Source organism: Podarcis bocagei (genome assembly GCF_964188305.1).
Source record: "Podarcis bocagei genome assembly, chromosome: 2".
Classification (NCBI taxonomy): domain Eukaryota; kingdom Metazoa; phylum Chordata; class Lepidosauria; order Squamata; family Lacertidae; genus Podarcis; species Podarcis bocagei.
In genome coordinates this window covers 97,829,762-97,856,850 of record NC_138126.1, presented here as the reverse complement: position 1 = coordinate 97,856,850, position 27,089 = coordinate 97,829,762, and the positions used below count along the sequence as shown (strand labels likewise).

At 42.0% G+C, this 27,089-nt stretch overlaps 1 protein-coding gene and 1 long non-coding RNA gene across 5 annotated transcripts in view; one reads left to right on the top strand and one right to left on the bottom strand.

Annotated features, from left to right (window-relative positions):
* Positions 1-3,314: 3,314 nt before the first annotated feature.
* The window catches only part of UNK (unk zinc finger), a 49,014-nt gene continuing 25,239 nt past the window's right edge, over positions 3,315-27,089 (top strand). For 2 of the 4 annotated variants that reach the window (XM_081185098.1, XM_081185097.1), the window contains exons 1-5: positions 3,315-3,538; positions 22,946-23,155; positions 23,596-23,772; positions 25,267-25,397; positions 25,530-25,665. In XM_081185098.1, coding sequence (XP_081041224.1) covers positions 3,441-3,538; positions 22,946-23,155; positions 23,596-23,772; positions 25,267-25,397; positions 25,530-25,665 — 752 coding nt within the window. In that variant the 5' untranslated portion in view covers positions 3,315-3,440. Of the gene's footprint in view, positions 3,539-19,984; positions 22,452-22,945; positions 23,156-23,595; positions 23,773-25,266; positions 25,398-25,529; positions 25,666-27,089 lie in introns of those variants that run through there. The other 2 variants (XM_081185100.1, XM_081185099.1) reach the window with 2 other exon arrangements.
* Positions 21,797-22,943, bottom strand: LOC308582201. The gene is made up of 2 exons (XR_014005551.1): positions 22,860-22,943; positions 21,797-22,822 (listed from the first exon to the last, which is right to left on the bottom strand). It is a non-coding gene; the product is annotated as an uncharacterized lncRNA (long non-coding RNA).

The window sequence follows — 27,089 nt, the reverse complement described above, 5'->3', positions numbered from 1 at the left end:
TTTTCTTATACATCTTATATATGAAGTGCATCCTAATTAAAAGCAATATACCTGATTCTATTAAAGCACAGGTATTGCATTCTCTAAATTCATGTATCACACAATAGCTAATGATTACATTAATTAATCCTACAGTTCTAGTATTTTAACAGGATGCAATTTTGACAAGTCTATTATTCTTTCTAATCATAGTGTTCTATAAGGTAATAGTACCAAAAAAGACAGACTCTGTTGGTAAGGTTTGAAAATGCCTTCAGATACAGCAAAACCAATTACATAATCTTTACTAGCCTGGGCATTTCTGTTGAAAGGAAGACACATCTCAAAATTATTTGACACTCAGTGCTGAAATTACATTATATGTGCAATCAAGATTAAATTGAAGATATAAACAATGGGACATATACTGTACACCTTATGAAATCCTGCTCCTTCACTGGCTCACAGAAATTTTATTACAGTGATAAAGATTACTAATACGTGTGGCATGAAGATGCACAACATTTGCATTTCCAAACAGGTGTGACCAAATGCTGTTCATTTTAAGCACTATATTTTGTTACTGAACATCAAACATAGAAAATAGTTGTACTTTTGTGTACTTATTTTTATTTAGTTGTAGTGTATGTACTATAATCACTTTCCTGGGCGTAAACACTATTGAACTTTGTGGGACTTCTGAGTAAACATATATATTACTGTGGTGTTAGAACACCCAAGTTTCACAGAACAGACACCACGACACTGCCACACCCCTTCCCATTAGAAAAAAGGTCTAAATGCTTATAAATTGACTGCACAATCAAATACTAATTATTGTTCTATTAAATACCTTTAACTTTCCTCCTTTTCTTTGCCATGGTATACTTATTTGGTCAATCTACAATGAGACAAACTGGACACATAGGTATGTCCCCCTTAATGATAATAACAATGCAATAAATGATTTATTGGGTTCCTCAAAGCATTTGTGTATTAGATCAAATGAACTAAATTGAAGTCTGCAGGAGTAGGACTAATGACTAGAGATTTGTGATATTTATTTATTTAACAAAACCACTTGGTTGTTATAAAACCCATACACATAAAGAGTGAGATAGACAAATAAGTTAACTAGCGGAGGTGGGAGACTTTCGACATACTGTATAAGATTAGTAAGTCTGTCTTGCACACCTATCAATAAGAATACAAGTCTAAGAAAATCGTATTGCGATGAAACTATTCTACCAACACCCAGCCATAAACTTATGATTTGCTGCTGATAGCACAAGACTTGCTTCAGAGATCCCAGCATCACACAAGGGCAATCTTTCACTCAAATAGCACTATCATTGCTGCTTACGTTCAAAGAAGCATATCCCTTACCAATAACAGAAGCATTATAACATGGGGGAGAGAGGCAATCAATTCCTTGTATCCCACCAGTCCAGGATATCTTTGGCTTCTAATTCCAGTATAGCTTTGCCCTGTTTAAGAACTGAATCAAAGCAATTTCCCATTTGCTTTTAAGGGCAAGCACCTTTCTGTGCTAGTTGATTTCCACACCAACATAGTTTGCATAGCTTTGTGTAAATGTGTAAGTTCCTGGAGGGGATTGGGGCTGCTGTGCTGCTTTCCTGGTCGTCCTCCTGCCATACTACCATCAGCTAAGCCATGGTTTGGCTTACTATGTCTGAACCTGGGCTCATGGTTTGTCTTGCTCTAGACAAACCGTGGTTCTGGCTTTGGAGGACACCGCTAGGCCAAGCCATAGCTTAGCCTGGAGCAATAGGAGAACCAGGGAAGTATGTAGCACCTGTGATCTCTCTGGGAACTTGCATGTTGTGGTGTCAGCCTGTACTTGCATCACAAATACAATAGGAGATAGGATTAAGCTGTGTCTTTGGCCATAACCAGTTTCAAACTGGGCAATAACTGAGTATTCCAGTCCTCATGTTTGCTCCTTGACTCCAGATGTTAAAGGATAAGCAAGACGAGAGCCTACTCTCAACACATATATAACACTAACAGGATGAAACATTGTACCTGAAATATTGCCATAAAGAGGCTAAAAGTGTGTTGGGGGGGGGGAGAGATTCCAACCCTTCTAAAGAAAGTTTAAAAGGCATGTTCAGCCCAAAAGTTTACTTGGAAATTAGTCCAAATGGCTTCATTTCTGAATAAATATTGTAAAAGTCTGGGAGCATAAGACTTCAGTCCTATGCAAACTTTAAACCACACTAAACAGTGTATGGATCACTTTCAAGCCAACATGCATAGCAGTGTGCTGCATAGAAACCAGCATAATATACTTAAGTAGGAAGATACAGTGGTACCTCGGGTTACATACGCTTCAGGTTACATACGCTTCAGGTTACAGACTCCGCTAACCCAGAAATATTACCTCGGGTTAAGAACTTTGCTTCAGGATGAGAACAGAAATTGTGCTCCGGTGGCGCGGCAGCAGCAGGAGGCCCCATTAGCTAAAGTGGTGCTTCAGGTTAAGAACAGTTTCAGGTTAAGAACGGACCTCCGGAACGAATTAAGTACTTAACCCGAGGTACCACTGTGCTCAGTACTGTATATGATTTGACCCATGCCAGCTACACAACTGAAAGAGGAATTGTAAAGCACCTTGTCTTCTGAAATGTTCTATGTAAATAAATTTATGTGCAATAAAGTCATTGCATTAACAATGGCTATACATATCTAGTTATTACTGTAAAGGTTTAACCATTTTATAGGTAAGTGGCATAGTTTATGACAAACTATTATATTTACTCAGACACCTCACAACAGCAGACAATAGCTCATCCTGTTCTAATGATAGCAAAACATTCTATGAGAAGGAGTTCGTCTAATCAACTGTTTTAAAGCCCCGATTTTCTTTCACTATAGAAGCTGTCGTTGTCAACCAGAATTGCATACAGTACTGATTTGCCATCTTAAAATTACATAAACATCCTACAGTTTTTTACCAGAAGAACTAGTGGACAGACTCCTAAATCTGCATTCCTACATCTGCGCTTGCTGACATTTGCTTCCAAGTGAACATCGTTTGGATCGGGCTGTATCAGTTTTACGTGCGGCTAAATTGTTCAAAACGCTTTGAGGCTTGCATAGCGCTGCTTCTGCTTAGATCCGCTTGATGGCAATCCATGGAGGAGCTCATCCGAACTACAACTCCTATGAAACCCCGCGCTGTTGCACAATCCGGGGCAGCGAGCGCAGGGGACCCCTGGAAGTTGTAGTTTCATTGGCCGGAAGCCCAGTAGAAGAAAAGGGGGACTTTCCGCCATCACCGGGACTACAAGCCCCAGCATGCTTTGGGTAACCCGGGGCGGTAATGGCGGCGGCAGCGCCTGCGCATTGCGGTCTCCGTGCGGACCGCGCAGAGTGAATAATAAAGCTCTCCTCCTCGGTGGTAGCGGGCGGCGGCGGAGGGAGTGGAAGGCAGGAGCATGTCGAAGGGCCCGGTAGCGACCGGGCCTCCCGCGACCGGGCCGGTGGCGCCCGCCAGCGCGCTCCAGGCGCAGCCCGAGAAGCCGCAGCACTACACGTACGTAGCGAGAACACCCGCAGCCGCCACTTACTGCTGCTGCGACCGCCGCCGCCGCACCCCTCCGCCCGGCACCCGCCCGCGCGCCACACACGCCTGACGTCAGCGGGCAGCGTGCGGCTCGCGCGCACGGAAGCCAACCGCCCGCCCGGAACCGGCTGGAACCGGTCGTGGCCGGCCTGGGCCGGTGGAATTTCGCCTGAGTGGGAGGGGGCGGGGCGGGAGCTGACACCCCCCCGCCGCCGCGCGCTTTTCCGTTCCCGCGCGCGAGTGCGCGCGCAAGAACAACCCCACATACATAATACACACACCCCACAAGCTGAGGCGCGCGATACCCATGATGCGTTGCGGCTCGCGCACCCCATGGCTCCTTTTACGTTGACTTGAGGGGGGTAGTGGGTACCTCTTTTAATCTTCCTCGCCCCCCTTTCCCCAAATCATCTGTTTTGTACTTGGTAGTGTCTCTCTCTCTCTCGGCTCTGCCTTCTTCCGCTTAGTAAAACGGTAATGCGTCTTTCCATGCCGCCAAGTAGGACGGTTGTGAACTCAAATGTTGGAAAAACAAGTGGTTTAGTTTACTATGTTTGTATATAATCTTCGCTTTCTTTCTTTCTCAAGTACTAACCTCGTGTTAACGGCCGTGGGCTTGTGGTAAACACAAATAAGTGCATCCTTTATCTTATTTCGAACTGTCTTTTCTAGAGTAAAGGGACCATCCCATAAAATCTAAGCTGCTCTTTGCCAGAGCTTTGACTTTCTTTGCTGTTCTTCCTTGGCACTGGGTTAGTTTGTCTTTCTCTCAGGAGATGCCCCGTTAAAATTTCAAGAATAAGGGAAGCTGTGGTGTGTGTTCTGTGAAGTAAAGGATGCCAAGCCCAGGAGAAACGTTATGTAGAGTAAATTGCTATAATTCTAGGGGGGAAATGGTAACAAAAGAGAGAGCAGAAAACAGTGTTTTTTCTCAGTCGCTGTAGTACAAAATGCTTTGGTAGAAAAATGTCAAAGGGATACTGAGTTCTGAAATAAACGGCCTGTTAGTGTTCTGTGGCAATTGTGTGAGGAAATTATTGTTTTCACCCCATTCAGAAATCCTGGTAAATTCTCTTGTGACCTAATTCTGTGAATAACTGGCTAAGCAAATGCAGGTATTTTGGACCAGACAGTGAATTATGTGCCACTGGTGACATCACCAACCTCTGTAGCATTGCACTGCAGGTGCAAATCCACAAAGGTTGCTAGTACCTTGGCATAGTGTTGTGGGACAGTGGTACTATGCTAGAAACAGCCTTCATTTCTGTATGTGTCTTGTGGTATAATGCAAAGCTAATATATGGCATGGAATTGGCCAGAAATGAAGTACAGTCAGGTTAGAACTAAGAAAGTGCAACCCTTCATGTATCTTAGGCTGCAATCCTACACAGTGGTACCTCGGTTTAAGAACAGTCCTGTTTAAGAACGATTTGGTTTACAAACTCCGCAAAACCGGAAGTAGTGTCCCGGTTTGCGAACTTTACCTTGGTCTAAGAACAGAATCCAAATGGTGGAAGGGCACCAGTGGCGGGAGGCCTCATTAGGTAAAGCGTGCCTCGGTTTAAGAACGGTTTCGGTTTAAGAACGGAATTCCGGAACGGATTAAGTTCGTAAACTGAGGTACCACTGTACCTACATTTCTTGGACTAAACCCATTGAACTCAATAGGGCATACTTCTGATTGGACATGTGAATTGTCTCAAGGATATGGAGAAGTGGAATAAAAATGTTGTAAATCAATAAAATGCTTCAGAGCTAGTAATACCGCTACAAGCGGTCACTGTGTTTTAACTGATAACAAATGTTAGTGCAGAGTTGTCTTACTTGTAACACAGAAGATCCTGCTGCTGTAGCTTGCTCCAGTATACCTCCTCCATGCAAATGCTCATTTATTTAATAAGTTTTGAAATTAATGGCTTCCCAGCCAGAATGTGGTACACTGCTTCAGGAGGCAAAGTTGAACAATAAAATAAATTGGATACATAACTGTTGTGCAAAATTGCTTGGGTATTTGTTCTGCTGCTCAATTGGGACTCAACCAATTTTTATATCAGGCCTAGTTTACAAGTATGACTATAACACACACACTCAAATTCAAATGGTGAAAGAAATGATACCAGGAATACAGTTCATAGGTGTGTTTTTTCATTTTTGCCTTGTGGGTGCATTTTGATAATTTTAAAGTTTACTGAACTCATCTGTGAGGTTTAAAAATCAGTTTTCTTGTAAAAATTTGCTCAGACAAGACTTGCTGGTAGACTTTGCAAATTGATGTTTCAAATGCAGTCTATTCTTTGCGTGATCACACGTATTTTACTATAGTAATCAGAGCTTATGCTGAAGTAAGTGTGAGCTTACTTAGGAGTAAGTGGGGTTAAGATTGCAGCCTTAGTGCAGCAAACACATTTGTGTTCACAGAATGTAATGCTTGGCATTCATTTGCATTCATTTGCTTATATTTTTGGCATTTTTTGTTTTTTTGTTTTGTTTTGTTTTTGCAATGAGAGAACCATGTGTCTTCTGGTTCTGCTGACTGTAATCTGTCCTTGATCCCTTCTCTCAAAAAGTTACTAAAGTGTGCTGAATGTACTGAAGTTATTAATAAGTTAACGTCTGCTTATAAGTGTAAGGAATTTCTTGCTGGACTGTTTCTTACATGCATATTTATGAAGTAATTAGTAATATGTGTATTTAATAGTGTGTTATGACTTCATCTACTGTGAGGAATTAAACAGTTGCCTTTTCAAAGTGAAAACTTTGAGAACTGAGATAATTGTTACTATACAAGTTGCTGAAGACTGTAGATATCTCCCTGAAGAAACATTATTGTTGCTTGAATCTGCCTTCCCCAGAAAAAAAACTGACAGCCACTTTTCACCAGCGTTAGAAACTGAGATATGAAAGCTAGGAGCTAAATGGCACCTTAAACCTAGGTTATGGGTGCAACAATGGAATATCTAGGCACACTTTTTAATAACAATAACTGTTGTTGTTTAGTCATTTAGTCGTGTCCAACTCTTCGTGACCCCATGGACCAGAGCATGCCAGGCACTCCTGTCTTCCACTGCCTTCCGTAGTTTGGTCAAACTCATGCTGGCAGCCATCTCATCCTCTGTCGTCCCCTTCTCCTTGTGCCCTCAATCTTTCCCAACATCAGGGTCTTATAACAAGAATACAAAGCTGAAAATTAATGAACTGCAGTTAAAATATTATGTTCATTTTTCATATGATCTAGTCCTTCCCCTACCTCCCTCCCTAATATTCGTAAGAGGGTCTGTTCTCTAATCTTTGGAGAGTAGCTGGAAGTAAAAGGTAAAGGGACCCCTGACCATTAGGTCCAGTCGCGGACGACTCTGGGGTTGTGGCGCTCATCTTGCTTTACTGGCCAAGGGAGCTGGCGTACAGCTTCCGGGACATGTGGCCAGCATGAGTAAGCCGCTTCTGGCGAACCAGAGCAGCACACGGAAACACCGTTTACCTTCCTGCCGGAATGGTACCTATTTATCTACTTGCACTTGATGTGCTTTCGAAATGCCTAAGTGGGCAGGAGCAGGGACCGAACAATGAGAGCTCACCCCATTGTGGGGATTCAAACCACCGACCTTCTGATCGGCAAGCCCTAGGCTCTGTAGGGAGGCAGAAAAAGGTCTTCCTTTCCTTCCACTCCACAGTTTTAATCTGAAATCTTAGGCACAGTACTGCGCTCAGAGCTCAGAAACTGCTCACGCTGATGAAATTCCGTGTCACAAAATGCACATAGAATAATGAGAGTTTAGAACACTGCTTTCCACATATTAGGGACACTGAAATATGATCAGTTATCATTTTTATGTCTAATTGTCTCATAATGAAACATGGTCAAGATGACTGAGTTCAGACATGCTGATCCACTTCTAGAGCCGCAATATACCTGTATTTTCTATAGGCAGATACATATTTTCTTAAGCCTTTAAAATTTTAGGAGGGATTTTAATCTTGGAAATTGGAAGCAAGCAAATTTCCAATTTTGATAATTGGGTAAAGCAAAATAAAAACCCAGAGAGAGAGAGAGAGAGAGAGTTCCTGTGTCCTTAACCAGCTGTACACCTTATACTGGTTAAAGTAGTTGGGCTTGAAACGGTAGCAACCTTTTCTCTCTTTTATAAGATGTTGGGATGTATTGACAGTGGAAGGAATATAATTATGAAGGGGTTGTTGCTGGAATGTAAAAGTAGTTTTTGTATGCCATTTAAAAAACACAAATCTAGAAATTGTGGCTGTGTGAGAAAGATAAAATGTTTAGGCTTTGGGCTGTTTGGAATACAAAGCTAAACCATGGTTTTGGTGTTACTTAAACAAGCCTAAAGACCGCTCTCGTGCCCCTGGCACACATGATCCCACCTTCCCATGCATGCCACAACACTTCCTTCCTGATTTTAAGCAAATCATAGTTCATCTCCCCCCCCCCCCCATTATTATTTTTTGGCAAACTATGGTTTGTGCTTGTGTGTGTCCCAGTTCTGTTATGTAGAAGTAAGTTTGCACTGGTGCATTGTCACCAAGGCTATGTATACTTTGCAGAACTTATATTATTATTTTAAAATGTGTAGAAAGGAAACCTAAATCCTGTGTCGACTAAAGCTGGTTTTATTTTTATTTGGAACAGTTTTGCCATTTTATGCTCTCATAAAATTCATTAGACTTCTAATTGTGGAGAGGAACAAGAAGCTATGCAAGGTACTTATCTCTAGACCACTAGAAAATCTGTTTAGCCTCTTGTCAGTTAGGCTGTTGGCTTGTTTCTTTCCAAATAATCAAGGGTTTTAAACCACAATTAAGTTTCAACTATGGTTTAAAGAAGTGGTTCCCAAACTTTTTCGAGCCACCGTCCCCTTGGTTGCATAAAATCAACTCTAGGGCTTCCTACCTTACCCTTCTGTATAAAAAGCATTACTGTACAGTAATACCTCGGGTTACAGATGCTTCAGGTTGCGTTTTTTTGGGTTATGGACCGCCGAAACCCGGAAGTACCGGAACGGGTTACTTCCGGGTTTTGGCGGTCGCGCATGTGCAGAAGCGCCAAATCACAACCTGTGCAGTCGCACCGCTGCGGGTTGTGAACGTGCATCCCGCATGGATCACGTTTGCAACCCGAGCGTCCACTGTATTCAGAATAGTGGTTTGCACAAGCCACTAAGGAGTACAATAACACAAAAAAATCAAAACAATAACCATTAATTGCATATTCACTGAAAATGCAATGAAAAATATTTCGTTTAAGTAGTGATGAACTTGATCCAGTGACACCAGTTTTTCGAAGTCATATAGTTATTTACATCTCCAGCACCTCACTGCTGCCCCCGTGCCTCTAAGCTCCCCTTCCAGGTAATCCCACCCACCCCAGAGGGCTGTACTGCACACTATGGGAGCTGCTGGTTTAAAGTCATGTGTGAACAAGGCAAGAAAGTGAGTGAAATCATAGAATCATAATACACTCCTGAATTTGCCTTCCTTTTTTGTAACACCACAGATTTGCAATAAAGTTATAAACAAAGGCGTGTCTGCTTGAGGTGATTTAACCCCAAGAGTTCAATCAATGAGTATGACATATTAATTCTATCAGTCATCCATTAGCTCTTCCACTTGCAATCTGTAGAGCAGTTATTAAAAGGGAAAGTCTGAATAAGAGACAGTAAGAGTTTTTAAGATGAGAACTATAAGGAGTAATAAGTGTGAAAAGCAGTGAGATTTCCATGTGAACAAAGCTCATTGTGCTGAAGAAGCTGAAGATCAAATGTAGTTATTGGCATGGTATGTTTGTCTCCTTTCATAGTAAAATGATCATGTGAAATATTTGCTTGAGTATTTCCATGCAAAACACTTAACTAGTGGTCTATTTTTATAAGCAAATAGAACAGTGTTGGTGTTAAAAGGATTTCAGTGAGATTTCTAAGTAATGCTTTTTTGGAATTTTGCATCTTGATCTTGGCAACATGTTTCCTTCTAGCCAGGGGACTATTAACACAGAACTCATGACTACCTACAGCAGACTGATTCAGGCGTAGTTTCTGTACCAAACTGAGCAAAACTTACTCCATTGCTGGATATGGTTTTACTTTTGCAATGTAGCAGCCTGTTTTTACACATGGTCAAGCTGATTAACTTGCTGATTAATAGGGAAACCTGTTTGGGGCAGTTACCTGAAAATTCTGTTGATTTTAGCAATTAATTTTTTTTCCTCAGAGAAGCATTTTTGGTTTCATTTTCAGTCAAGGTACTTTGGCTTAACTCTGTTATGAATCTGTCACACTAGGGCTGCAGTATCTAATTAAGTCAATGGGATTATTCAGGAGTTGGCTGCAGGCTACAAGCTTTATACTAAGACATACTCACATACTTCCCTGTTCCTGGAGTTGAGGTGGCACCTGGAATCTGTTTACAGAGTTTTGGCTGTAGCATTGGGAAGCATTCTTCAGTATTCTGCTGGAAATAGATATAAGGACATGCTTATTTTGAATTGCAATTTTATAATTGCACTAAGAATATGTAGTTCTTGAAATGTTTTATTGGCTCTCAAGACCAATAAACATAGAAAACATAGTCATATGAAACATTTTACAATTTTGCGCTCTGTGTTTTGGGGTGTGTGTGTGTTTTCCCAGAGTTGGGTGGGGATAGAGAATCAAGAAATGTTACAAAATAACAGAATGTCATGGCAGTTGTTACATATGACAGCAGTTAGATGAGAGCTTTATACATTTGTGGCATTGTGTGAACATCTTACTGAATGTTTTCATCTTCTGTTTAGCTACTTTCCTTAATTTTTGTAAATGAGTTATTTAAGGAACTAATCAGTGTCATTATTAATGCCAATACTTCCCCTTCCCCCCCAACAACACCCAGAAGTAGAGTCACTGAGAGTTTGATTGCAGTTTGACATGTCCCTGAAGTGAAGATGTTATAGTGCAAGGCAATACCAGTGAGTTCCACATGATTTGAAAGTTAAACCCAAGAATCATTGGATTTTCACCTGTGTGTGGAAATTATACCTTGGAATATGTTAGACTGAAGCAAAATAAGCATTTCTTATGACCAATTGACAAGGCTATATTCAAAGGAAGTGAAAGCAAGTGATCAGGTGTGTTAGGGAAAAAAATATTCATTTTAAAAAATGACTGGTTGTGCCAGAATGTTAATGGAGATGCACATTCAAAAGCAGTCACATTGAAAATGATCCACTTGGATTTATTCACTTGGATGCAAGCAGCATTGACACCTAGTGCATATTTAAATGCATTCTGCATTCAGGACACCACAGATGAAAAAGCCCTCTCCTGTGTTGGCATCTGCCTCATCTCTCCTAGTAGGGGCACTCTACAGAGGGCAGTGGAGTAGAAACATATTAACAGTCAGACACATTATTTCAGGAGTAGGGCGCCCTTAAGGTACCTGAGTTCCAAGCTGTCAGGGGCTTTAAAGATCAAAACCAGTATCTTGAACTGGGCTCAGAAATGAATCAGTAGTCACTGAAGATCTTTTAAAACTGGCAGGATACATTCCCAGTGAGCCATAGTTGGCTTTTAATGATTCCAAGTACATTAGTTTTTCTGTTAGTTAAGTTGATGATACTTTAACAGTTAGTTTGAATGCCAGATTGTTATTTAATTAATTGGTAACATTTGATTCTTATACTTCTGCCAGAAAGGCACCCAAGGAGACCATCTTTAAGGAGTCAAGCAATATAAGGGCCAAGTTAACAGAGCAATCCTATGTGTTTTTGCTCAGAAATGAGTTCTCACTGTGTATAATAGAGCTTATTGCCAGGTTAGTGTGCATAGATTTGTAACCTTAAATCTTCAGTAAATGTTTAAATGATACTGACAGATTGCATTTCTTGAATATTTGTAAATGTTTCCTTAAAAAGAGGCATAACTTATTACAGTCTCCTTATTTGCAGACATGGTTTTCTTTTGTTTGGGTGTATTTAGTTTTTTTACTAGTATCATGTACACAGCACCAATCTAGTGAAACCTTGTTATGGTTTTCACTGTTACCAGAGGTACAGCTATCCTCCAGTTACATACTTCCTCATGGTCCTGGGCTTGTAGAAATCCCTGCCGTTGGGAGATGTGTCAGGTCTGAAATCTTGAATTGTGCAGACAGGCAGTTTATGCCTTTAAGTTTAGGCGAACATTTGATCTTTAATTTGATATTTTTTTCTTTCTGCTGTATTTATTGTCTTATAGAACATAGTCTGCGTATACACAGGTTGCACAAGCAAGAGGTTGCTTGCAGTGCAGCCTATCTTTCCTTCTCCCCTACACCCACCCAAAAAGCCAGGGTGTCCAGGGACTTTCCTGAATGGCACAATGTGTTCACCTGAATTTGGACAGTTTCCCATCCAACTGTAGCTCCGCCCCCCCATGACAAAGCTCATACTATTTTGGGAAGCTCCTTGGCCACCCACATTTCTTAGTGTTTTATTGTTTTATTGTACTCTGCTTTGAGAACTGCTTGTTACACACCACCATAGTTAACCTGACCCAGTGTCCTGATCACGACCCAGCATTTCATTCAGATTTCTTATGAGGAGAGGAAATTGATCCAAGGACTGCCACCTCCCCTAAAATAAATGGGCAACCCATCCATAACACAGCTCTTTCTGTAAGTGAGCATGCAAGAAGCCCTAGGACCAGATACTGGTGTGGACATATTGGAATAATTGTCATTTGTATGGACAGACGCTAAATGACACCCAGCCTAGCAAGTGTGAAAACGAAGCATTCCTGAAAGGAAAAGCTAAGTAACCAGACTTGTGTGGGCTGATCTTGCTTTCTCAGAGGTGAATTAATGGTACTATCATTCTGATTGTGGATTTCCTGGCTGTAGGAGTATGGTATTGAAAATGTGTTTGCGGGCTAAGTTTTCCTGCGCTCTACTTCATATTAAGTCTTACATGTGCCAGTATCTTTCAAATGAACTTGTTTTATAAGAAATTAATATGGTATTTTATTCATGTAAGAGTTCTTTTAATTTATTCTTTTCTAATCTTGTAAAGCTGTTATAAATATATCCCTGTTTGTAGATTCAAACCTATTCACAGTATGTTACGTACTCTCTATTCATGGGGGGGGGGCAAGTTTCTCCAATGGTTGAGCATCCTTGAAAGGAAGTACATCTGCCTCTTTTAGTTTAAAAAGTAAACCTGTAATTCTAAATAATCAAATTCAGGATTAAGCTGCAAGAAATATGAATGAGGACAAAATATAAGATGCATAGTGTATGAGTGCAAGGCAATGAATGCAGAATATGAAGTGTGTGTCTATTTTGTGAAGCTTGGCTAGGTATGTAATACTGTACTTGCTGGTAAAAAATTATTATACTTGTTTAAGGACCCTGTATTACTGAGAGTTTCTTTCAAGTATCAGCTTCTTAGTCATTAGCAGGAACTTCATAGCCCCAAGCTTCTTTTAATACCCAAACCAACAAAATCTCGACCAAATAAGCATTCAAAGCTGCCCTCTGTAGGCCATACTAGAGGCTGCATAGCAGATCAGCTCCTATTAGCTGACATGAGGTTCCGCAAATAAATGTAATGATCCCTTGAGCCTTGACCTTTAAAAAGAAAATAATTAAAAGTAGCCACAAAAGGTTGTGAGGAGGAATACTTTGGTGAAAGGTGCCGGCTTAAACCTTTTCCTTCAACACTCCCTCTGCTATTTTTCTCTGGGGGGTGGGGTGGGGGACAGAACTCTTCCACTCAAGTTCACAACTTCCTACAGCTGCTTTTCATTACAAAACTATCATGAGATATCTGCCATGTAGTTTCTTGTTTGGTCTCAATTCCATTTTGTAACATTGTATTTGGCTAGATGTCATGGCTGTGATTTCGATGTTTCCAGTAATCTCTTAGGATCAAGAATTCCATTTTAAGTTCTTGAAATAATTCCATACAAGGGTCATTATCTTTTTTTACTTGTGTCTCTTGATCAGTAGTGAAATGAACTCTGGTGACTTGGTGATCAGATTTAATGCCTCCTTGAAGTTAGGACAGGAATTTAATTTAGTGCAGCATTACATTTACATTGTCACAATACTTATAAGATTGTTGCAATTATTAATGTACATCAGTTACAGGGCTTATAATTAATTTTGCAGCAATAACAGATCACCAGTAAAGTGGATGAATGCTGCACACAGTATAATGATAATTTAACTTAAGACGATGCTTAAATATATGATGATCTGTAGGAGAATTTTCATGTCAAGCAAATAAATACCTGTTGGTCAATATCTTCTCCTTTGGGTTGATTCCTTTGACAAGGATGTCCTTAGGGACACAGGCAGAGTTCCATTTCTTGCAATGAAGTTATTACCCAGCACTGATTCTATTTTAGAAGTGTTGGAGTACAGAAAGGCAGAAAAAATCTCTGGGGTGGGGGGCTGTATCAGGTCCTGTATCAATCTAGCAACTGACATTCTTCCCAGCATAAGTATGTATCAGGGCAACCAAGGCTGCTTCTGTGTAAAAACAAAAACAAAAAAACTTAACAGGTATGAAGCTAGTTTAGAAATGAATCCAACCAGGCTCTTCCAAGATTAACTGCCACCACTCATTTGGACATTATTCCTGGGCAGGGAATGTTATCATTAACTACATTCTTTGGATATATGAAGATGCTTCACTTGTCTTATTTCACAAAACATTTGAAAAAGCATGTTAAACATCTTGGTCAGAGAGTTTAAAACCCCCCTGATATTTTACCTTCCCATGCTATTTTGCCCTTTTACAATCTTTAGTTGTGTTAAGTGGGAGAGCTGTTAACATACCCAGGCAACCCCTCATTTCTGCATGTTTAATATGTGTTCAACTGTGTTTGGCATCGCACCAAACCTGGAAGTGACCTGGAAACATCATAAAGATGTAACTGAAACATCACTATAAGGGTGGGGTGGAGGTGGAATAGGGGCAGAGTGGGGCGGGGTAGGGTGTTTGCAGGCCTTTTGAATGGGTTTCAGTAATACACTGCCTGTATATGTTTTATTCTTGTAGGTGTTTTTGTTTTTAAGTGGCAAAGATACATTCTTAACAGATAACGTGATAACAGTAAATATTTCTAGAGCCTACCAGTGCTGTGTTTACAATTAATTGGTATCAAGTAAATCACTTCAAATTTAATCTCTTTGAAATCATACTAATAGTATGGTAAGAGCTGAATAAAAATGAGAGGCTTAAAATTGTGGGCAAGACTTACCTGAATGATCTTTTCGTACTAATTAGTTGATATTTATTTAGGTGCTAAAAATTATTTCAAGGCATGCCAGAACTGTCATCTTGACAGATGTACATTTATTGAAACACTTTCCTTTTCATCTATTTGCCACACCCCTTCATTCCCAATTTCATTTGTTTCCACAAAATTTGTGTTGTCTTGAGCAGCTTAAATGGTGGTTGATCTTTGCAAGGCTTGCAAAATTATGTCTTGCTGGTGGAAGGGAGATAATGAAATGGTAATCAGTGTTGTATTCAGAAAAGAGACATATTGGACTTTTTATGCCAGGAGGTGTCTTGAGAATTTAGAATTCAGCTATTTATTAGATGGTGCCAACCAATTTACTTTGGATTGCTGATACAGAAAATTCAAAAATTTAGTTGGATGTTATAGTGTAGGGGAATCTTAAGATAGAAGCATGTGTATATTCTCATGAAGTGATGTTTTAAAGGGGGGGGGGCTGTAGTTCAGCAGTGGTTTGCATGCAAAAGCTGCTAGGTTCAACATTAGGAAGCCACCTTATACTGTTACAGACCATAATTCTATCTAGTTCAGTATTGCCTACACAGACTCAGAGATTCTTCAAGGTTTCAGATACAGTGGTACCTTGTGTTACAGACGCTTCAGGTTACAGACTCCGCTAACCCAGAAATAGTGCCTTTGCTTCAGGATGAGAACAGAAATCGTGCGGTGGTGGCGCAGTGGCAGTGGGAGGCCCCATTAGCTAAAGTGGTACCTCAGGTTAAGAACAGTTTCAGGTTAAGAACGGACCTCCAGAACAAATTAATTTCTTAACCCGAGGTACCACTGTAGAAGCCTGGAGACTCCAGAAATTGGAGAAGAGCTATGACACTGTGATGCAGGGCATGTTTTCAGTGTAGGAGTTCCCAGCTTCAATCACCAGCATCTATAGTATGGGAAAGTGGAGGATGAGAGGGAGCACTTGGAAAGCCCCCTGTTTAAAATCCCAGTGAATGTGAATGAGTCTTCTTCAACCTCATCTCTTCCCATTGCTGAGCTACAACTTCCATCATCCCTGATCATCGCTGTGCTGCTGGCAGTTGGTCCAACAACTGCCAAGGACACCAGATTGGGGAAGACTGTGTAAAGAATGCTGAGCTAGATGAATGTATTTTTTGACTCTGTAGAAGGTAGTTTTCTATTGCTGCTGGTTATGAGTCTCATGCTCACACAAATGAACAAACAACTTGTTTCATATTTGATGCAGGAATGCCTTATTAAAGAAGAAAGAAAGTAAGCTGTGGTGCTTAGCCTAAAAATCTATAGTCTCTTGCTTATACCAAAGATTTTTAGGTATCTGGTGGAAAGAGGATTTGGGAGAACAATTAGCTTTCTGAAATGTAATGCTTTCTGTCTACCAGCCTGACTTTCTTAGCAGCTGTACATATCCAGGCATTCCAAAATTCCATTTTGCAACATCTAGCATGCTTTGGTAAGCATTGTGGGTCCCATCTGCTTCCATTGTCTATCAGCTACTGTTCATTCTAGATATCTCACCATGAGGTTTTAGCAGATCCTATTTGCTACTCCATGCATACGGTATGGTTTATTGTCTTAGCTAGCTAGTAATCTTTGACATTTGGGCAGTTGATTCTGCTTTACAGAGCAGGTGAAAGTTTTTGATAAAATTAAATTTGGCCAAGGTGTTGATTCTTAAGCATCAGCAGCTACAAGCCAAACTTCGGAAGAGTTGGCCAGCACTGGCATTTCCACTTAACTGAGACACTGGATCATCAAATATGCACAAGCAGATGGTTAGCCTCATGTTAATTACAGAACACATTTGAGCCAAATTCAGACAGATATTCGTGGTGATTTGCATACTGCAGACTTAAGATTCCTTTTTCCAATGGAAAAGCCCTTGAATGAATGACTTATGCAGCCTACTGGATATTTCTGATAAGGCCATCAGTTCAGAACCAATTAACACTTGGAATAACTTCCTATCACAGGGTTCTAGGCAGCATTTTATATTTTATTGAGATAAGCAGAGGAGTACAACATGTGACTTTGCAATTGCTGTAGGTAGGTATGTGTAATGTAAATTAGCAATTGGTTCTGTTAAACTTTTATTTCTCTGGACAAAAGTATCGTATACAAAAAAGCACATTTACTTAAACTCTACTTTCAGCTGCCCTTATTTATGATCCTGCAAATGTTCCTTATATAAGCAATCTTACCTATAGGTGAGTGTTCTTGGAGCAGTCTGTGCTATCAAAGGAAGCTGTGGCCTGGAGGTTCTTACTTTTTATCTCTCCAAATGCCTAAATCAGTTGTTCCAAATTGCCAATTTACTTAAAGGATGAGTCCTGGGCTATGTGTCCTGCTCTCATTTGACTAGAAAGAGGCTGTTTGGATGACCTTAATTTTCTGAGGGTCCATTGTGGGTTATGTTCCTGATTTTCAAAGCTGGAGAAACAGTTATTGAACTGAGGCAACAGAGAGTTTTTGTAGCCTGTGAGTGACTAATTTAGCAACTAAGGGAAAATAAAAGAATAAAAAAATGTGGTGCTGTTCTATAAATGGAATTCTTACATACATTTAAAAATAGAGCTTCTTTGGGTTGCTTTTGAGGAAGTAGCATAATTGCAGAATAGTGTGCCTCTCCTACTTGGTTAAGTTGCTGACGTATTAATGTAGTATCAGAAAGAAGTTGTATAGCTGTTCAGGAAAAAGGTCCTGCCATGATTAAGACAATATGCAGTGCTTTAAAGCCATATGAACCCGAGAGGAATTGCTGCTGGTTGGCTTGTACCTGCCACTTCTACTTGCTTGACGCATTGAGTAAATATATGTTGAAATTGGGCTAGCTAGTTCAATTTGAGGTTATCCACAGTAAAACCTAGGAACTGATTACGTTCTCTGAGGTGAAAATGTTAGGATGTATGTTGGGGTAGAAACAATGTACTTATTTCCTTAGGATCCTGACTCTGTGTGATCCTGATTGTATTTTTGTGATAACAGGGGCATGGTCTGAGATATTAAGAAGACAGATCTCCAAGTTGTAGGCCTAAGACTTTCTGTGATTAAGAAATAATCCATTCTGGAGTAATTTTTTGACTTTGCATGCTCTCACTCAATCCAAGACTCATTATGTGAACAGCCCTCTCTCATGCAAGGAAGCCTTTGGGACACATGTCTGATAACTACTTCGTATGTGGCTTAACTACAGTGGTACCCCGCAAGACGAATGCCTCGCAAGACGGAAAACCCGCAAGATGAAAGGGTTTTCTGTTTTGGAGGTACTTCGCAAGACGAATTTCCCTATGGGCTTGCTTCGCAAGACGAAAGCCCATAGGGAAATCTCCGGGGACCTGTTTTAAATTGCTGGCGGTCGGGAGCAAAGACTTTCGCCCACAGCCGGCCTTCAGAAGAGGTCTTGGACCTCTTCTGAAGGCCGGCGGGGGGGCAAAAGTCTTTGCTCCCCCCCGCCTGCCTTCCCGGGACAGCGGAGACTTCTCCGCTGCCCCGGGCGATCTTAAAATGCTGGCAGGCGGGAGCGAAGCGTTCGCTGCCAATCCCCAGCATTTTAAAATCTCCCCGGGACAGCAGAGACTTCTCTGCTGTCCCGGGGAGATTTTAAAATGCTGGCGGGCGGGAGCGAAGCGCCCCGCTCGGGATGGCGGCGTAGACCTGCCTGCAGTCCCGGGACGGCAGGCAGCTCTGTGCCGCCATCCCGAGCGGGGCGGGACTTAGCGCCCCGCTCGGGATGGCGGCGTAGACCTGCCTGCAGTCGCGGGACGGCAGGCAGCTCTGTGCCGCCATCCCGAGCGGGGCGGGACTTAGCGCCCCGCTCGGGATGGCGGCGTAGACCTGCCTGCAGTCCCGGGACGGCAGGCAGCTCTGTGCCGCCATCCCGAGCGGGGCGGGACTTAGCGCCCCGCTCGGGATGGCGGCGTAGACCTGCCTGCAGTCCCGGGACTGCAGGCAGCTCTGTGCCGCCATCCAGAGCGGGGCGGGACTTAGCGCCCCGCTCGGGATGGCGGCGCAGAGCTGCGCTGGTCCCAGGACCGCAGGCAGCTCTGCACGGCCACCGGGAGCGGGGCGGAGCTTCTCTGCTGTCCCGGGGAGATTTTAAAATGCTGGGGGTCGGCAGCGAACGCTTCGCTTCCGCCCGCCAGCATTTTAAAATCTCCCCGGGACAGCAGAGTCTTCGGCGTTCACTGCCGACCCCCAGCATTTTAAAATCTCCCCGGGATAGCGGAGGCTTCGCTCCCGCCCGCCAGCATTTTAAAATCGCCCCGGGACAGCAGGGGCTTTTAAAATGCTGGCGGTCGGCAGCAAAGCCCTCCTGTCCCCGGAGCTTGCGGGGCGGGAGGTGGGAAGAAGGGCTTTTCTTCCCACCGCCAGCCTTCAGAAGAGGTCGGGGGACAGACTGTCCCCGGACCTGGTCTGAAGGCGGTTTCCCTAGGAACGCATTAATTGATTTTCAATGCATTCCTATGGGAAACCGTGCTTCGCAAGACGAAAAACTCGCAAGAAGAAAAAACTTGCGGAACGAATTAATTTCGTCTTGCGAGGCACCACTGTACTTGGTTTGTGGAAGGAAACTCTATTTTTGAGCCTGTGCTCATGTAGTAAAATGGATATGTGGGCATTCTTTACACATGATGGTGTATATTTGTACAATATTTGTGTACTCCTTTTCTGCTGTAATATTTCTCAAAGCAGTTCCCAATAATAGAACTGGATTTATAGACAGGTCATACTGCCTTGGCAATTCCGAATTGCAGGTGCTGTCAATGGGATCATGTGATTCTTTGTTCTGCCCCTCTCAAAGGTGGTGGTGACAAAGAGAGGTCCTAGTAGCAGATGTTTTTCAGAGTCCTAGACTGATACCTTTTGAGAGAGGAGACCACACACATGTGCATGCCTTGTAGTGTTCACCTCACCGTTCATTGTATTTTGTGGAGTATCTAGAATTCTGAAGTTGTGTGGCAGACCCTTTTTTTAAAAAAAGTATTTTTATTAAAGATTTCTTGGTTTACAAAAGTATGTGCAATGTCTCTTTTTTCAAGTTACATTTTCTTGATCAGTTTCATTTGTTGAGACATTAGTGTTACATTAGGAAGAAACGGGGGAAAGAGGTGGAGGGGGAATGGTGAGTGGGGGTGGGGTCGGGTGGCAATGTTTCTATTTTACTTAATGTGGGGGGGGGGGTTGTGTCAGCGTCACTTGTGCAGGTTCTCTTTGCTACTTGCTTGTGTTCCTTTAGTGGTGAGAGAGGTTGAGGTTGGCCTAGAGTGTGATTGTTTATTTGTGATTGGCTGTGGTGAACTTTGTTTTCATGTGTGAGTGGGGTGGGTGGATGTTTTGGATCAGGTTAGCCAAATTGATTCATATGCTGTTGGTGGATTCTTGTCGTTGTCTTGTTGGGCTGTGTATGTGATAAAGGGGAGCCATACCGGGGTGAAGGCGTCATCTTCTATTTGTCCCCATATCAGTTTCAGTTTAATGGTTGATTTTTCTAGTAAGGCTGTTTCCCATGCTATTTGGTACCATTGGTCCATGCTTACTCCTGACAGGACTCTCCAGTGTCTGGTTATGATGTTTCTGGCTGCTGAGAGTAGATGGGTTATGAATTCTTTGTGATGTGTGGGCATTATTGTCTTGGAAGAGGCAAACCCTTTCTTCATACCCTGCTTGAAACTTAACTTCAATTCTGGGCGACAATACAGGATTTATTCAAGTTTCTGAGCCCTGTTGGCTGGCTGACTGTTTTTATTAAAAAAATTGTTTGTATTATTTGGAAGAAGTTGCTAATGAAAGAATTCTGTGTTTGCAAAAAGGCTGACATGCAGCTCAGTATAATGTGTGGCATAGTGCGTCCTAGCAGCTGTTGCACCATAAACTTAAAGATGCTTACCCATTGAAGGCCCAGGGGTATTCTGTATGCTTTTATCGGCATAGAGTTGATACCTTTAGGGGTCATGCTAAAATAAAATTATTTATCATCAATAGTGAATGTTTAATAATGTAATTTCTGGTACAGACCCAAACATTCAAGAAGAAATCTGCTGCCTTGTTCTCAGCAGATTTCTCCAGCTGCAGCTGAAGTACCATTGGTTCTGACAAGTAATCTTTTAGTGCTAGTGCACTCCACGCTAACAGTTTTTATAGTAATAGCCAGTGCTTGAGAATCCAAAAGTAATAATTCAACTGAAATAGTGTGAAATGAATTAGATGCTTTCAATTCTTTCATGTGAATAATTTCAGGCATTCATTCAGCAGTGAAGGAATGTCTGCTTAAGGGGTTTGAGGGTTTCTGTTTGTGTGTTTCTTTGTTTTGTAACTGACCCAGTATTTTCTTAGGAGAGTTCAAGTACATTTACCTATACAACCACATGTATAAGCACGTGCTCGCATAAGAATTGGATAGGACTGTATCTAAAAATACTGTCATCTTCTTTAATATTTAACCAGTTTTCTAAACATGCAGGCAGCCCTTTTCCCAATAGGATAGAAAATGAAACTGAACTGATTATGGTGGCTACGTTTTTAGTGTTTTCTTCTGTAATCCAAGTTTTAAAGAAATGGCTTTGGTTACATTTATCTCAGTGCCTTAGATAAATCAGCAGCTTCTATATTTCAGTTTTTTATGGTAAGTTGTTTTGGAAGTTGAATGGAATCCGTTCCGGAAGTCCGTTCGACTTCCAAAACGTTCGGAAACCGAAACGTGGCTTCTGATTAGCCGCAGGAAGCTCCTGCAGCCAATCGGAGGTTGCAGAAGCCCTGTTGGGCGTTCGAGTTCCAAAGAACGTTTGCAAACCGGAACACTCACTTCTGGGGTTGCAGCGTTTGGGAGCCAAAACATCCAAGTACCAAGGCATTTGGGATCCAAGTTACGACTGTATAGCCGGGAAGGTGGCATACATAAAATGTGCTGTGCATCAGGGGAATAACAGAGTTCTGACAAGGGTGTTCAGACTTAAGGATTTGCTTCCCCACACAGTCATTTAGCAGGGGCAAAACTAAACTTTATTTCACCTGGGTCAAAGACCCAGTTTGGCACCCCATGCACATTTGCGTGTGTACACACACAGGTTGGGAGCCTCGATGGTGCTTCTCTGGAGGCTTCAGCTGGGGCAAAAAACCTGGCTAGACCCCCCTCCCCCGGTAGCTACAGCTCTGTCGGAAATTGGGTCCAATTAGTGCACTTTCTTGTTCTCCATCAACTCCCATTTTCTCCTTGTGGCCTCTCATTTTGAGTTATAGCAGATCCATCCAATACCAGTGTGGTGTGTTCAGGTCCAATGCCATTGTGATAACAGCAAGAGGAGTGTTAAAATTTCTATAGAAACACCAAAGTTCAAAAAGCTTGTGTTCTGCTTCCCCCGCCCCCTCTACTCACACACATTCATCTTTGGATTGAAGCCATAGTGAGTTCAGGCTGCAGGAGAGGGGCTTTTTGCTGGTGGCACCCAGGCTTTGGAACACCCTCCTGAAGTAAGTAAGACTGGTGCTAACACAATCCTCATCCCAGGGAGACTATTGAACTCCTGAATCCCTGCGTTGAGGCTGTTTTGAACAACTGAGGGGGAACAAGATGAATCTTAATCCGGATAAGACAGAGGTCCTGTGGAAGGAAAAACATACACTTTTGTATGGAGGTTTGTAACTGATTCTAGAAGGGGTTGCATTTCATCTGAATGATCAAGTTCACATTTTGTGAATACTTCTAGAATCCATGCTAAATGGGGATGATGAGATGGCAGCCGTGGCCAGTGGTGCTTTTTCCAGTTTTGGCTGGTTTATTAGCTGAAACTCTACCTGGAGAGAATGAATGTTGTCTCAGTTATCTATGCACAAGTGAGTATCTAGGCTGGACAACTGCAATGTACATGAGGTGGCTTTTAAAAGTGGTTAAGAACTTTCATGTGGAACAAATAAAAGTTGGTTGGGGCTGGGTGGTTAAAGTGCTTTGCACCTACATTATACCAGCTGCACTGTCCCAATGTGTTTCTGAACCCAAATTAAAGTGCTGGTGGTAATCTTAAAATCCCTAATCAGTTTGGGACTGGGTTACCTACAGGACTGTGCATGGGATGGAACCTCTGAATCTACCTTGTGGGCTCTGCTCAGGCCAGTTTCTTTCTTTTTACAGATACCTGAAGGAATTCCGCACAGAGCAGTGCCCACTCTTTGTGCAGCACAAGTGTACTCAGCATAGGCCCTATACATGCTTCCACTGGCACTTTGTCAACCAGCGTCGCCGCCGGTCTATCCGCCGTCGGGATGGCACCTTTAACTACAGTCCTGACATTTACTGCACCAAATACGATGAGACCACAGGGATCTGTCCAGAAGGAGATGAGTAAGTTACGCAAGGCTGCATCTAACTTGACCAGATGGAGGTTCCAGCCTGCACTTACAGAGAGGAGAGAATTCAACAAACCAGCTTTTTAAAAATCATGCAGAAGAACCCATGAAGAAATGTGGAAACGCTGCAGTAGAAACTTGAACAAAAAATTAATTACGATTGCACCACACCTATATATTCCCCCCCCCCAAATGAAGGCTGTAATTAGAAGGTTTTTTTGCTCTGGAATAATCCTAGAGAAATTAGTGAGGTTTATTTTAAAATTAATGACCTGAGGATCGTTTCCTCATTTTATATCCTTATTTTACAAAGGATACAAATGGGAAAAAAGTGCTGGATTTGACAACCGTGAGGACTAAAAAAAATTTTTTGTTGGGCAGCATGTTTCAGCCTTTGAGTTTCTACGAGCTCTCTTTTCCCCCCCTCCCCTGCAGGTGTCCATTCCTGCATAGAACTACTGGTGACACAGAACGTAGATATCACCTGCGCTACTACAAAACTGGAATCTGCATCCATGAGACTGACTCGAAAGGAAACTGCACCAAGAACGGTCTCCACTGTGCTTTTGCTCATGGGCCCCATGACCTCCGCTCTCCAGTTTATGATATCAGGTTAGTAGAGGATGAAGTTCCTTGTCTGCAGAAGTATGCTTGCTAAGCCAAAATGAAACAGATCAGAGTACAAAATGCTGCTGAATGTGTAGTGTTTAGCATCAGAAGTATGATGGTGTTCTGTTTTCTCTCTTCCTCCACCCCTGCCCCCCAACCCCGCACAAAAGAATATGTTATATACAGTCCTTTAAGGCCGTTTCCTGTGACTTTTTATGCATCACAAGGTGACTTGGGCAAGTATCTTGGTGCCAGGAGCCCCATTATTATGAATGGGTTTAATATAAGCCAGACTATTGCTAAGCCTCAACCATTGCCCTCACTAGACATAAGATAGTAAGGTGGCTAGGAAGAGGTTAAATCTGCCCCCCTCCAACTATACACCCCCCGAGCATATCTCCACCACCAGATGACTGTCAAAAATCACCTATCAGTTTAAAGAAAGGGATGGTATGACTTTAATTTCTTAGAACAAGATTTGTATAGAAACAAGCAGCCTAAATGTTTGTAAGATTGGGTGAAACTGGACATTGGCAGCAAACATTGGTCTAGGAATTCTGGTTACCCCCATATATCTGTGAAGCAGAGGGAGAGGACATGATTCGCAGGGAAGATGCTATGGTATGGGAATATGCTCTGAGAAAAAAACCCTTTTTTTCTATCCACATTTCCCCATAGTCTACAACCACTTTATCTGTTTTGTCCCACAATGCAGCAGATGCATATCTGAGTCCCATGACTAGAGGGGGAGTACCAGTGGGGAAGTGGCAGCAGGGGAAGGATTAATTACCCTTCCCCTGCCTGCTGCTTCTTCCCTGCAGATCACACCCTCCCCCAGCTGATGTATAGTTGTGTGTTACTGACTGGGGTTCCCAGCCCTGAGTCTGCAACCAAGTGCCTCTTTCAGGCCTTAGAGGTAAATATCATTTCATTAAGTATATGGGAGAGCATGTTTAAAGATATGTTAACATTAGACCTAAGGTATCCTTTCCAATAGTTCTGTAAGATGAAAATACTTAAGTTTATGAAATAGACATTGTATTTGTTTGTTCTATTTATGTTATGGCTATCAAAAGGGAATATGTGAAGCATGCTAGGAGTTTACTTGGGTTTGTTTTGGGAGGTGGGGAGGATTAATTATGCTATATTAACTTGCTGGAGGCACACCAGTTGAGATTCAACCAGGATCTTATTTTACCTTCTTCATGAAGCACCATGCCCCTGCGTGCAAATAAATGTGTGTGTTGTATAGGGGATTAATAGAACAACAGTGGAAAATGGGGTGCAATATGTCTTGTAGGAGTTTTCTCCAAAATAGCAGGAGGACAGAGTGCTCATACAAATCCTGAATCTCTAAAAGTGGGCTTAGCAAAAAAAGAAAGAAAGAATAAATGTATGGGAATTCCTGCATTGTGGCAACTCCTATCTGGTAGACACACATCTCTTTCTCTGAATCTTCTCTGCCTGCCTATTGTTCATTTAACTCTGTTCCCTAAGGGAGCTTCAGGCCATGGAAGCTTTGCAGAATGGTCAGACTACATCAGAGGGTGGCATAGAGGGTCAGTCTGCAGTTGCCGCTAGCCATGCTATGATAGAGAAAATACTCAGTGAAGAGCCAAGGTGGCAAGGTGAGTTCCTTAGGGTCTTACATAGGGCTGTCCATTGTTCTTGGACTGCCCACTCCTCCTATCACAAGGTTCTTCATGTAGGAAGCAATACGCTTGTCATCGCGAATTAACCAGCCACACCTGTCTTCACAGACACAACATATGTTTTGGGAAACTACAAAACAGAACAATGTAAGAAGCCCCCACGTCTCTGTCGACAGGGTTATGCCTGCCCTTACTACCATAATAGCAAAGATAGAAGAAGGAGCCCCAGGAAACACAAATACAGGTACAGTGCCTCAAGATCTGGTGTTTTGGAAGGGACCAGTAGTTTTGAGTTTTCTTCAAACCTATTGAACCCATTTATGTGATTACTTCCTTTGTTAAGACACGGATTGTAGTAAAACAAATGGTTCTGTTTATTACAAGTGGGTCCCAATCAAATACTACTGTGTGTTCTAGGTTGCAGTTCTCAAGTCCAGGGGTGAGAACTGCAGGCCCAAGCACCAAATGTGACCCTCCAGGCCTCTCTGCCCCAACCCTCAGGACTCTCCCTGCTACCCTTTCTCAGGCACCCCTCAATGGCCCTGCTTTGCACCTTCCTTGAGTGCTTTTGCCTTGCTGGAATGTGTCCTAGAGCTGTGATAATGCCTCCTACTTGCATAGATTGAGAAATGCATGTAGGTGTATAGCCATCTCTGACTTTTGCATGGCTGGAATATAGCCTACTGCACAAAGGTAAGTCATATCCATTGAAATACCCACTTTTTGCTTCTGCCTACACAACTAGCATGGAAACCTCAGGAAGTTGCCTAGGAGGAAATGCAGCTGGAAAAGACTGGAAAAGGTTCTCCACCCCTGAATTAGTCCTGTTGAGAGCAATATATTCCTTTTGAAGTTAAGCTCTAAGGATTGGTTCAGATATTGTTTTTGAGAGGAATAAGGGCTGCTGGGTTGTGTGTATACTTCTGGCAACTGTTAATACTGAAAGTGATCCTAATTGTTATATTTAAGAAAATGTTTTGGGGCAGTTTCTTAACACTGGTTACTTGTTTTTATGCAACCTCTGAGTGTTCAGAATGGGTAGTGGTGAGAGCACCCTTAATTTTTGTAGCTGGGGTAAGCTATTTTGCTATTTCTCACTGTCTGTTCAAGCATCTAGATACTAAAACTGTGGGTTATATATACTATACTATAATATAATATAATATGTAATATGGGTGATGAGAGCACTTTTTAATCTTCTAGCTTAGAAAGTTTTGCTCTTTTATTTTTCTCTGTTGTAATTTTCCTGTCTTATATTGTTTTGTTTGATTAATTTATCGCCTTTTATCATGCTTCATTTTTTGTTGTATTAATATGCCATTCACCACTTTGAAGCAAGTTACTGTTGTTGTTAATAAAATTAGTAGTAGTAGTAGTACTTAAAAGTAGTACTTAATAATTGTTGAGATGATAAAATTTCAAAAATTGGTGCTGGAATTCTACTGCTGTTCTCTTCCTTCCTCCTTCCTTTTTCCTTATGTATTATGTCTATTAGACTCTGTATCTTTTAATCTCTGTGCAACCCCTAGAATTGCTTTATAGCAACATAGTGCTAGCACAGTTTTCAGAGTGGGAATCTCTAGTCCTTGTGAAAATTGTGTTACACTTTGAGACTTAATACTTCAAATAGAAAGGCCACATGAAAAGGTATCTCTCTGAGATCACAGG